The 11,707-nt window shown below is 49.9% G+C and overlaps 2 protein-coding genes across 3 annotated transcripts; one reads left to right on the top strand and one right to left on the bottom strand.

Moving 5' to 3' along the window:
* Nucleotides 1-246: 246 nt before the first annotated feature.
* Nucleotides 247-5,491, top strand: LOC120816582 (insulin-like growth factor-binding protein 3). 2 transcript variants are annotated; one of them, XM_040172297.2, is made up of 4 exons: nucleotides 247-1,039; nucleotides 1,905-2,155; nucleotides 2,824-2,943; nucleotides 4,496-5,491. In XM_040172297.2, the coding sequence occupies exons 1-4, from the start codon at nucleotides 679-681 to the stop codon at nucleotides 4,619-4,621; spliced, it is 858 nt and encodes a 285-aa protein (XP_040028231.2). In that variant the 5' UTR covers nucleotides 247-678; the 3' UTR covers nucleotides 4,622-5,491. The 2 variants fall into 2 exon arrangements, with proteins under 2 accessions (XP_040028231.2, XP_040028232.2); XM_040172298.2 differs by having other exon boundaries at nucleotides 435-1,039; nucleotides 1,908-2,155.
* A 110-nt stretch (nucleotides 5,492-5,601) lies between these two features.
* LOC120816003 (insulin-like growth factor-binding protein 1) lies at nucleotides 5,602-7,613 on the bottom strand. Its single transcript, XM_040171190.2, has 4 exons — nucleotides 7,214-7,613; nucleotides 6,955-7,091; nucleotides 6,678-6,806; nucleotides 5,602-6,564 (listed from the first exon to the last, which is right to left on the bottom strand). Exons 1-4 carry the CDS (start codon nucleotides 7,560-7,562, stop codon nucleotides 6,439-6,441), a joined length of 741 nt encoding a protein of 246 aa, XP_040027124.2. The 5' UTR covers nucleotides 7,563-7,613; the 3' UTR covers nucleotides 5,602-6,438.
* Nucleotides 7,614-11,707: the final 4,094 nt, after the last annotated feature.

Raw genomic sequence — 11,707 nt, 5'->3', positions numbered from 1 at the left:
CTCAATTGCTTCAGCAAGTGGTAGCACACGCGCACGCACGCACGCACGCACGCACACACACACACACACACACACACGGGCCTATCAGCTCCACCCAAAGTGTAACGGAATCATAAATTAGAGCTGCATCATCGAAGAAGCTGCAAATACTCACACGCACGCACGCACGCACACGCACTGTTGGCGCCCCCTGTGAATGGCTCCGTGCACGCCAGACGTCTGGGCTCGTGCGCGCGCGTGCCCTTTGAACTGGCTAGATTAAAACACTGCCATGTGTTGACAGGATCACATGTGCGTCTAATCACCTGCCAAATGCATTACATGCGGACGTGTTCAGTCTGTTAAGACCTCAACTAAACCCTCAGCTAAAGCGGCGGGTTGCTAAATCTATCTGTTGTTATTGTTGTTATTGTTATTATCATGATCAGGATTCCATTGCAAACCCTCGTTGGAGCGACGTCGCGGCGCTGTGCGCTGGAAGGAGTAACGCAGCGGAGCCCGTCCGTCGGCAGGCCGCCAGCTCCTCGGGGGAGTGACTTCACTCACCGGGGTCTATATATTCACGTTTTGTCCGGTGGCTTTGTGTGAATTAGCGAGGAGCTGCAGTGGAAAGTCGCCGCAGCAGGACGGCGCGCTTCCTCGCTCTGACAGCCGCGCACACGCTCCCAGGACGCCGCGATGGACTCCCGTCTGGGCGCGCTTTGCATGACTCTTCTCCTGGCGTCGTCAGGTGCGGTCGGACCGGTCATCCGGTGCGAGCCGTGCGAACTGGCCGCGCGCCTCCTGTGCAAACCTCTGCCCCGGGACTGCGCCGAGAGGGTCCGCGAGCCGGGCTGCGGCTGCTGCATGACCTGCGCGCTGAGCGCCGGCCTGGCGTGCGGCGTGTACTCCGGCAGATGCGGCTCCGGGCTCACGTGCCGCCACCGGCCCGGCGAGAGCAAACCTCTGCAGGCGCTGCTGGAGGGACGCGGGGTCTGCGCGGACGCCACGAGCAAACGCGCCCACGGCAGAGCGACGCCCGCGGCCAATCACCTGCCAGGTAACCGTTGCGCGCGCCTTCTGTCTGCTTTACTGCCCCGCGTCTTGGAGGGGTTTAACGGGCACGGGAAGGTGAACTTTTAGGTGCTTTTACCTGCGCGCCTCTCGTGACGAGGAGCGTCTGATGTCCACTTTTCTACAAGTAACGAGCCGCGTCCACTATTTGAATCCCTTCATGCGAATAGAAGGTGGAGGAAAGAAGATGTTTGAGCCTCGGCGACAGTTTGCTGGTGAAAGCGGAGGTGCAGCTCAGCGGGGGGGGGGGGGTATTTATTTATTTAGACCCCTGAATCAGATGAGATCCTGACTTTCAGGTGATCATGTAAATATTCATCTTGGCTTCTATGTAAGGGCGGCACGGTGGCGTGGTGGTCAGCACTGTCGCCTCACAGCAAGAAGGTCCTGGGTTCGATTCCGCCCAGTGGCCTTTCTGTGTGGAGTCTGCATGTTCTCCCCGTGTCTGCGTGGGTTCTCTCCGGGTTCTCCGGCTTCCTCCCACAGTCCAAAGACATGCTCTGGGGATCAGGTTAATTGGGGACTTTAAATTGCCCGTAGATGTGTGAATGTGAGTGTGAATGGTTGTGTGTCTCTGTGCAGCCCTGCGATTGGCTGGCGACCAATCCAGGATGTACCCTGTCTATCGCCCGAGGCTGGCTGGGATGGACTCCAGCCCCCCCGCGACCCTGTGAGCAGGATAAGAGGTTTGACAATGGATGGATGGATGGATGGCTTCTATGTAGTCGTGATGTATCACAAGTGGTGGTCATTTTGTATGTTCAAGATGTAACATATGTAAGACCCACCCCCCCCCCCCCCCCCCTCCAAATGGAATATTGTGATTTAACACACCTGTCCTCAAACTTTAGCAGAGAACATTGAGACTCGGGACGAAGAGAGAAATGCCACCGGGTCGGGCCTCCAGACCTTGTACACCACCCACAGACCCACGAGACCCCCGAGACCTCCGCCTCGCCCTTTCCTCCCCTCTGCCAAGTCCGAAGTCCTCCGACGGGAGCAGCAAAAGAGAATCCAGAGCTTTAAAATGGAGGAGCTCCCGGGATCCCTCATCACGGACCAACAGAACTTCTCTCTAGAGACCAAACATGACCCAGAGTATGTAAGTACTTCTCTCCCCCCTCCACAGCGCGCTGGAGGAATGTTTTTTTGCCTCTTCCTCTGTGTTTTGGTGTTTTTCCTCCCATTGCGGGAGAGGAAATGTTTTGGGTAGCGGTGCCGATGGTTGCCAGTGGAACGGCATGGCCCTGCGGCCGACCCGGGTCAGGCGGCGTCCGCGTGCCGGGCGCACTGGGAGCCAGCGAGTGATGGATTGGCCCGTGCGAGTGCCTGTTGGGAAGCCCTGCTGCTATTTTCATCTTCTCTTTGGCCGGAGAAGTGAGCACACACTAGTAATGGGCTCTGACTGGCTGCTTTGATTAGTGACTGTGGGCCCTTGGATTCGAAGACAAGCCTTTTGGCTCCCGTCCCCCCCCCGCCTTCCCCCAGCCGCGTGCGAAGGGTTAAGCGGCTTCGGCAAACTGTTGAGCCGCCGCAATTTGGTCGGATCAATTGATTTCTCGTACTCCTTCATAATCGCAGCCAGCCACCATTGTCTGGGTATCACGGCGGAGGCGCGTGCGCTGCAGCTTGAGTCTGATTTGTTAACCCCCCCCTCCACCCCCCCTGACAGAAACCATGAATCCAGCTCCCACAGCGAAACGGGCACCAGTGAAGTTTGGAGCTGGAGACGCTGACGTGGAGCGGCTGACTGTGTTCCCTCATCCGCAGGGTCCCTGTCGGAGAGAGATCGAGAGCCTTCTCAGCAGCCTCAAGATTACAGACATTCTCAACCCCAGAGGATTCCGCATACCAAACTGTGACAAGAAGGGCTTCTATAAGAAAAAACAGGTAAAAACCCACGACATCATCAAAAACAAGCACATTCACAGGACCATCATTGGACGTTCTCCGTGCGCTGCAATGCAGACGTGCACTGATTTCTCACCTGGTGAGCCCTGTTTACCAGCTCGCCAGGCCGTGAGAAGGACGCCCACATTTCCCCTTTTACATGCTGCATTAATAAAGACTCGGTGCTGTAGTCTGGTGACTCAAACTTTCGGGCTCCTGCAGTCCAATTACAGATGCGTAGCTGTCTTCCTGCGTTCATTGGTAGTCATTAGAGCCTCATCATTGCACCACCACACCAGTGAGGTAGACCCTAGCCACTGGCTCCGGAGACGGGAGCCACAGGGGCCAAACCCCAGTGGGGTTGACGGCTGGGACGACGGCCGTTTTAACGGGAACCCTCCCAGGGAGACCGACGTCAAGGTGGCCACCGGCACCCGACGCGCTCCCCCCCCCCCCCCCCCCCATAATTGCTGGACTTTTGAGAAGCGCGCACAGAAATAGAGCCGCAGCCGTCCCGCGCGCTCACGTGGGTTCACCCGCGATCGGCTTGTAATAAATGAGTGGTTGTGACGCATTCATATGGAGGCACTTAGGGCTCCGGCGCCCCTGAAGCGCTTCTTATAACACAGCAGTCCCTCCTTGCTTAATGGACGTGTTCGCCTCGGCCTGCAATCATCTCATAAGGCCGGGCCTTATTGTCTTTGTTTATGTAGAGCACCGCCGCCGGGCCCCCCCGAGGTGCAGACTTTTCACGTTGGTCAGTTTAATTTGGACGTTTGCATGATTCGGAGCTCTTAATAACAGTTGATGTTACGCTGGAATCAGATGCACTTTGTTCCCCCGTAATCTGCGCGTCAAATTTGTGTTATTTCTACCATGCAATTTGTGATGTGTTTGTCATGCACTAGTTTAAGCCCTTTTTTTTCCAGACAGAGCACAGGGAAAATAAGATCCTCAACCCCCCCGCCGCCGCCTCCTCCCTCGTACTTCCTGCAACAGTGATCTGAGTCTTCTCAGGCAAACCCTGCTGACATATTGAACTAAATGCGGATGCCTACTACTCCCCTGTGGAGCGGCAACGCCGCTGCTTTAGCCCTTGAAATGACTGGCTGCATGTTTTACTAGAGTGGAGGTTGACCTTTAGTAAAATTGGCAGTAAAATAACAGCCCTTGGGTAGCTCCACAGACTCTGTAAGTCATTTGTAGTACCCATAATTTGGAGCCGTGGGGTATAATCAGCAACAGATGATTCGCACTGGCCACCAGCTTCTGAAAATAGATCTTGGTTCCCAGTTGTTCACAAACGGCACTAAGCAAATATTTTACCAGGTTTCTGTTTACCTTAAAGGTCTCTCTATATGTGTGTGTAACAGGAGGTAGACCATAAAAGCAGCTCAAAATACCACAGTGCGTTGGATGACCAAGGCTGCGTCGACTCAGCACAATCTGACCATTAATGCCTCTTAACTACCCCCCCCCTTCATTCACACACACCCCTCGTCTCCTTATTGCTTCCCCTTCCCTTCACCTTGTCCGTTTGCTTCACTTTCAGTGCCGTCCGTCCAAAGGCAGGAAGCGTGGCTTCTGCTGGTGCGTGGACAAATACGGGCAGGCCTTGCCAGGGTTGGATAAGAAGGAGCGAGGAGACGCACAGCACTACAACTCCGAGAGCCAATAGGAGCGTTGGCAGGACGGAGGGAGGGCGGGAGGGAGGGCGGCGGGGGTTTGGGAGAACAAGAGGAATTGTAAACAACTGGAGACACTAAGGATGTTGGGAGAGAGGTCAAGAGATGGCTCAGCCGATAAATGGATTGTTTGCCTTTTTTTGTGAGGCGGAGCGAAGGGAGCAGGGGGGGGGGGGGCTTCTGTTTCACAGATACTGTACCTTTCTGCAATGGACGGATTCTTCATAAGCTTTTTTTTTTTGTCTCTGATCCAACCAGGACAACTTCTGAAAAGGGGACGTGATTCGTCTCAGAGGCCTCGTCCCCATTATAAAAGAAAAGACATTGACATTGGCCACACACATTGATGAGAGTGCTCTTCATTTTACGCACAATCGAGTGGCATTGCACGTGTGTACATGCATGTCATAATTTGTTGTAAAGACGCTGCATATGGTGCCGACAGCCGTATGTAGTGTGTATGTAGGAATATGTCTTTTGGAGTCGGCATGCAGTGCCTTACTTTTTTATGAATTCCTTTTTTTCCCCGGGCGGCTTTCCTGCTCCTCAGGAGGTTTGACTGGACTGTGCAGCTCGAACACTAAAGTGCGTATCATTTGTGTGTCCTGTTTTTTTCTTGAATGCTGGATCTGAAGCCACAAGAAGAGGGACATGTCCTTGAGTCTGTGCTCTGGTTGTTACTGTTGTGTTGTCACTTTGCATAAGCTGAATTTCTGGGATAAAGGTCACAAACCGTTATCTCAAATCTCTGTGCCGGGGATCATCTCCATCACTTGCCTTGGTTTAAGTGAATATGCTGTTTGCATTTACAATGCAACCCTCAAAGGTCTATTTTTTAACTTAATAAAGGCACTATAACATTTCGCAGGTATTGAATTCTCATATTTTTGTCCTAATCTCGCCTCTCTTGCTTTGTGTATGAAAAAAAAACACTTTTATTTTGAAAAAAAAAGCATTCAAACACGACCACATAGTGATTAAATAACATTTTAATGCGACTCACATCCACAGAATTAGAAGAATACACACGTTGTTTCAACAAAACCAATAATTGGATAGCAGCATTTACAATTCCCAAAAATGGTCAAACGCACACGAGCTCACAGCAACATAATAAATACTTGAATAGATTAAAGAAAAAACAAAAAGAGGCTTGGCCTTGGAAGAGCTAAACCCGGGGACCTGCAGAGAGAGGTAGACTGATGCAGAGCTGCGTTGGCCGGGATGAGCCCCGATGTGTTTGTGCTCGGCCACCCGCACATACTTGCGGCACTTTAAGTATTTCCCCCAATACCCATTGAGGAAACGCCAATGGAGATACATTCAGACAATGTCAACACGTTGGATGAATGGGCGGCTGTGTCATTCTGTGCTGTGAGCAGATCCAGTTCTGAATGAATGAATGAATGAATAAAAAAAAAGTGATGCCGAAGCCTCTGAAACGAGCTTGGCAGAGACGTGGACTTGTGGTTTGGAGCAATGGAGTCATTTAGTGAGAAAAACAAATGTATACAGTGTTGCCCTATTTACAATCGGGAAGAGAGAGAGAAAAAACGGGCAAACATATAAAACGCCTAAAAATAACAAATGGTTAATGCCGGTGAGAATAAATAAGGCTCGATACATACATCATGTAAATAATATGAGAGGAAATGTCCCTCTTCCGAAATAGCATTTCATATTTTGTGCGAATGAGTGCGTTTCTTTCTCTGAAGTCGGCTCATCAGGTGGTACATTTACCCCCCCTCACGCTCCTCACCCCCTCACCCCCCTTTGTTAAAACACGTCTGCTTAGGAGCGAGGCCTCCCTCTAGAAGCGCACCTCCTGGTGACACTCCGAGTCGGCCGGCAGGTCGCTGGATCCCGGGATCTTCTTCCCGTTCCAGGGAGAGACGCACCAGCAGCGGGCGGGCGGTCCCACCAGAGATGACTCACACTGATGGGGGAACAAATGAGCACCGTTGGCTGAATTTCAACTTTTAAATAGGTTGCAGGTGTGTTTTTTGGTTGGTTTTATTTGTTTGCCCCGGGACGTCCTGGGGGTCTCACCTGCTTGGCCTGGTAGTAGCCCTGCCTGTCGCAGTTGGGGAGGTAGAACGTCGTGAACTTCTCCCCGAGTTTCTGCTGCGAGCTGGAGATCCTGTCCACCGCCGCGTGCAGCTCAATGTGACAGGGACCCTGAAAGACAAGACACGTGAGAACTACGTCCACACCATGGAATCACATGCCAAACAAAACAAAAGACATGTCAATAAATAAACGAGTCCCAGTGATCTCCACAGCGCCTCCGGTGCTCCCTCTAGTGGAAGGAAGGCAAAGTCCTCACCTCTTGGACCAGCTTGTTATGGATGGCGTTGACCTTTGTTCTGAAAGTCTCTTGGCCCTCAGTAGTGTCTTGGGGGTCCAGCGGAAGGTTGAGGCCCAGCAGGTAGTCCAGGGAGCCGTGGTCGGGGGCCGCTTCCTCTGCACACGTTATAGGAAAACATCTTGACTTTAACGTTCAGCGTATTTCTGTTCAGTCTGTTACGCTTTCTTAAAGGCGCCACTCTTGAAAAACGACAAACACGTGAAACTCTTGAGACTACCTTGGCGCGGCTCTTCGGTGCAGATCCCGTGTCCCCGGGTCAGAGCGTGGAGCGGCCGGGCCTCGCCGGGCCTCGGCCTGCAGCGGAGGCCCTCGCCGCAGTGGGCCGTGTGAACCCCGCAGGGCGCTCCTCGCTCCAGAGCGCAGGCCATGCAGCAGCCGCACCCGGGCTCCCGCTTCACCTGCGCGCAGCCCGCCGGGACGGCGGGGCAGCTGCTGAGCATCTCCAGCGTGCAGGCGGCACAGAGGATGGGCTCCGGCGCCACCACGGGGGACGACCTCACCGAGGCCAAGACAGCCAGGGCTGCCGCCGCTGCGACGAGAGTCAGCCTCTCATGTAATCCGGGCATCTTCAGTGCTCCTCTTCGTTGATCTGTCTGGTGGGCCTTTACTTTTCTTTTCTAAAGGTATTTCTCCCAACCAGCAGTACTTATACGGACGTCTGGCCTCCAGCGGGGTTAATGATTGACACGCTTGCGGCAGATATAAAATACTTTTTGACCAAGCAGCTTTAAAGCGTAGATGACCCTGCGTGACGTGCGTAGATCCAGGTTCACCAGGTCTGCTGTCAATATTGACTTTGGAACACAAAGTGGATCTACATCAAAACAACCCTGTTTTCGTATGTGACAAAATGACAAATCATTGTGTTTTTCCCCTTTGAGGTCATGAAAACGACCGCACGCATACTGCTGTTTAAAGAAAGGCTACAAAGTCGTGATGGAAAGCATCCACAGAAGGGAATGCTGGATAACAAGTTGATACCACGAGATAATGACCGGTGCTCCTGAAAACTGTTGCTGACAGACTCTTATTTTGTTAAGTAATGCCGACCAATCGGGGCTTTGACACTGTTTTCACACTGAAATCCTATTTGCTTCTTTGGGGAAGGTTGCCGTTATCAGGCAGACAGATAAACTAGACCATCCTCCTTCAGCTTTGCATAACCCCAAAATGATGGATTGCTCTGCTACAACCACAACATGTTTGTGTCTGATGGTTGTGACTGGTTGCACTGACAGCTTGTTCACAACTTGTTGCAGATGTAAAGGGTTCTGACTCGTGTGGCCTCCTCACACAGGCTCATCTGCAGGCCACGCTTTCCATGGTCAGGTGTCCAAATGACGAGGTTCGTGTTGTGCACAAAAAGTAATCTTATCTATTAAAACTAAATGAAACAAAATTGTATCTGTACGCGAGCGTGGACTATCAAATACTGACCTACCGCTGGCAATGATTAAAATACAGTCTACAATCTGCGGTCGGAATAAATTGTTGCTCCATCAAAGCTGGACCTAAACCCGCTTAAATGATCCATTAGCAGGACAGACCAGAGGCGTCATCTCAACAGGGCAAAACCCACATCGAAGCACTTTTTGCAACAAGATGAATTGCTATAATTCTATTGTGTGTCCAACATAACACAGATTGCTTTTGGAATAAAACAATAAAACAAACAAAACATAAAACTGTTGACAATAACATTTTTGCACTGGTTATTTGCTTGGTGTAGTATTTGTCAAAGCGATTACCGGATACCTCGACTGACTCTGACAAACACACCAACACCACCCACGCTGTGTGCGCTCAGTGACCCGATCCGATATGACACCCACCAGAAAGAGACCACGTAATGACCTCCACGCGCTGCAGTTATTCAGTTGTTAAAAAAGCTCATAAAAAATACACCTTTTACAGGTTTTATTAGAGTAAAATACGTTTGACACTGCTTTTGAAAGTGGTGAAATACTGTATTTTAATGTGGGATTTTAAAGATTTTTCTTCTATTCAAGTAAAGCATCTTCATACAACCAACACCTGAAAAGACACTACAGAAGGTTTATCGTGGTTATCGAGAACAGGACCCCAAAAGAGAAATTTGATCGACGTGCCCACAGATCGGACTTTGGTCGTCGTGGCGCAGCGGTTAGAGAAGGTGTGCTGGGAAGCACAAGGTTGGTGGTTCAATTCCAGACTGCCCCATCTTCCATGTCGAAGTGTCCCTGAGCAAGACACCTGACCCCTAATTGCTCCCCGGGCAAAAATGTGAAAAAGCCATGAGTTTAAAGTGTAATGTAAGTCGCTTTGGATAAAAGCGTCTGATGATGTAATGTAATGTCTTCTTTGTGTTGTCCAATCTTGAGACGGATAAAGTCTGTGTTACAGTGTACAGGGAAATGTTGTGTTTCTGACGGGAGACACACGTGTGAAAAGAAGAAACAAAAACAGTTTTAGAAGAAAGAGCAAACAAACAAACAGAATAATAGTATTTTGACACAGACAGTGATTTTATTCCTCTTTATTGCAGCCTGTGGTTGCGGTTTTTGTTTGTCCACTGATGAAAACAGAGAACCGGTGGCTGGCACATGGACTTCTTATCACGTCTTCCAATGGGCCCCCGTGTAGAAGGACGTGGTTACTCCACCACCAGTTGGTGAGTTGTTGCCTCTTCAATGTTGACCATCAGGTCCACCAGCCACCCAGGAAACGGCTCCTCCTCGGACCATAAAACAAACGCACGTCATAATCTGCATTTGTTAAGTCGAAACGTCTTTGCCTGGAGTGAGTACTCACGGCCAGAGACCACTTCTTCTTCTTCTTCTTCTTCTTCTTCTCCACCTCATGTTTCTTCTTTTGCGCTGACGGTTCAGCTAATATATTTATCTTCCTCTTGAAGACCTAAAATAAACAACCAATATATGTTTACTTGTTTAAGCTGCCTGATATTTCATTTGAATTGAGCCCCAAGAAAAGAAAAAACCTGACCTTCATTCTCAGCTTGACACTAGTGGACAGCCGTGTCCGCTGAAGGGGGGGACACGCCTCAGCCGAGGAGTCTAAACGTGTGCTCTGATCGGACGCTCCATCGTTTTGGCTTTCGGGTTCCATATGAAGACAACTCTCTTGGCTGAGGGAACGAGATGTTCGACTAGGTCTCATAACCCTCAGCCCAGCATCTTCATCTTCTTCGCTCTCATCTTCTGCAATCACCTTTGCTGTTGTCCCCTCCTCCTCCTCCTCTTCTCCTTCTGTGGTTTTGCTTCCTGTGGTTTCATCTTCCCACTCTGACTCTTCCTGTATGGGCTCCAGACGAGACCTCTGCTCCCACATTTACTCTCATAGGACAGAGTGGAATTAACATAAAGGGTCCATTTAGTGATACATGTTAGGATGAAAAGACGATTGAAACCATTTCAAATATTCAGATGAAATACAGGTTGCTGCTGCGTGTGTGTGGAGCTGGACGATGATCTCTTCTGATGTGAAAGGCTGCTGCGCTTCCATCGTTTGCTGATCATTGGAATCAGGTGTGGAAGCTTGATTAGACAGCTGGGTGTCCTTTCGGACACAATCTGTGTCTTAATGAATATTGATTTGAATACATTTATGCAGCATATATGTATTTATGAGGGGCATTAACACCGTTTCATGTGGTAAATAATACCATGTCAGTTAAAGACACAGTTTTCTAAAAGCAGTTCAGTTTATTAGTCCAAGGGAGTTCAATACTGTGTATTCACAGTATTTATGTATCTTTTCTTGACACCTGTAACCATGGTAACAGGTGTCAACCTCCAACTGGGATTTGTGGGAGTCGTGAAGTCGGATCCAAATTTTTCGTCACTACAAAGCGTCGCATTGCAGGATACGCAATATTTTTTGCATACTGTAATATTTCTCAGGACAGTGTGTAACAGTACTGGTTTCATACTACGGTTTGGGACATAAAACGCAGCCGTACATTCCCACTGACCTTTACACACCACTCCGTCATAATGCGCTGTTGTAATACCTCAAGGACTGTGCTGTTAGTGGTTTCCTGTTATTCATTTATTGAACTAAGCACTGTTACAAGTGTAGCAAAGTGCATTGGCCTCTCAAGTAGATAATTGTCTGGAAGATGATGAAAGGACCTTCACAATAAAGTCACATTGTGTTCTGGCGAGTATGAGCATAACTTCCTTCAAGTCTTGACCAATAAGCGCTTTCTGAATTCACATTTCTTTGGTGGGCGACCGGTGGTCCATCTGCTGGCTGGTGCGTCCCCATGTTACACAGCTTTGGTTTCTACCGTGTGGCCTATTTCACTGCGTCGTCCCCTCTCTTCTCCCAGCTCGCCTCTAATCAAGGCGAAACAAGCCCTTCAAAATAAAAGAGTTACAATTCAGCAGTTTTTGTAAAGAAAGATTTCCCCAAATGAGTTCCAAAATACACAATTCCTTCAAGGAGGCTTCCTGTGAGGTCTTCGTTCACCTTGGATTTCCCTCATTGACCAATGATTGACTAAGCTCACCTTGCAAAGTAAGAGCTCCTTCAAGGTACATTGACTTTATCACATTTTAACTAACAGACACAAAAAACTGATTACACCACTTTACTGTACTAGTGTGTGTACTTAACTGTTGTGAACCCAAGATAAGTTCCACGTCAATGCTGGGAAAACAAGCCCCCCCACTGTTTGTGACATTGTGACACTGGTCTGGTTGGGGGGGGG

This window comes from Gasterosteus aculeatus, chromosome 3 (assembly GCF_964276395.1).
Source record: "Gasterosteus aculeatus chromosome 3, fGasAcu3.hap1.1, whole genome shotgun sequence".
NCBI classification, from domain to species: domain Eukaryota; kingdom Metazoa; phylum Chordata; class Actinopteri; order Perciformes; family Gasterosteidae; genus Gasterosteus; species Gasterosteus aculeatus.
Note: the sequence above shows the minus strand (reverse complement) of the source record. Positions and strands in the feature narration are given on the sequence as shown.

What these genes read in the sequence shown, in the direction of transcription:
- LOC120816582 (XM_040172297.2), top strand. Translation starts at nt 679, where the DNA reads ATGGACTCCCGTCTGGGCGCGCTTTGCATGACTCTTCTCCTGGCGTCG. An exon ending in CGCGGCCAATCACCTGCCAG is followed by an intron (nt 1,040 to 1,904) that starts GTAACCGTTGCG and finishes CTCAAACTTTAG; the next exon opens with CAGAGAACATTGAGACTCGG. An exon ending in CCAAACATGACCCAGAGTAT is followed by an intron (nt 2,156 to 2,823) that starts GTAAGTACTTCT and finishes CCTCATCCGCAG; the next exon opens with GGTCCCTGTCGGAGAGAGAT.
- LOC120816003 (XM_040171190.2), bottom strand. Translation starts at nt 7,562, where the DNA reads ATGCCCGGATTACATGAGAGGCTGACTCTCGTCGCAGCGGCGGCAGCC. An exon ending in CACCGAAGAGCCGCGCCAAG is followed by an intron (nt 7,092 to 7,213) that starts GTAGTCTCAAGA and finishes TAACGTGTGCAG; the next exon opens with AGGAAGCGGCCCCCGACCAC. An exon ending in GCTACTACCAGGCCAAGCAG is followed by an intron (nt 6,565 to 6,677) that starts GTGAGACCCCCA and finishes TTCCCCCATCAG; the next exon opens with TGTGAGTCATCTCTGGTGGG.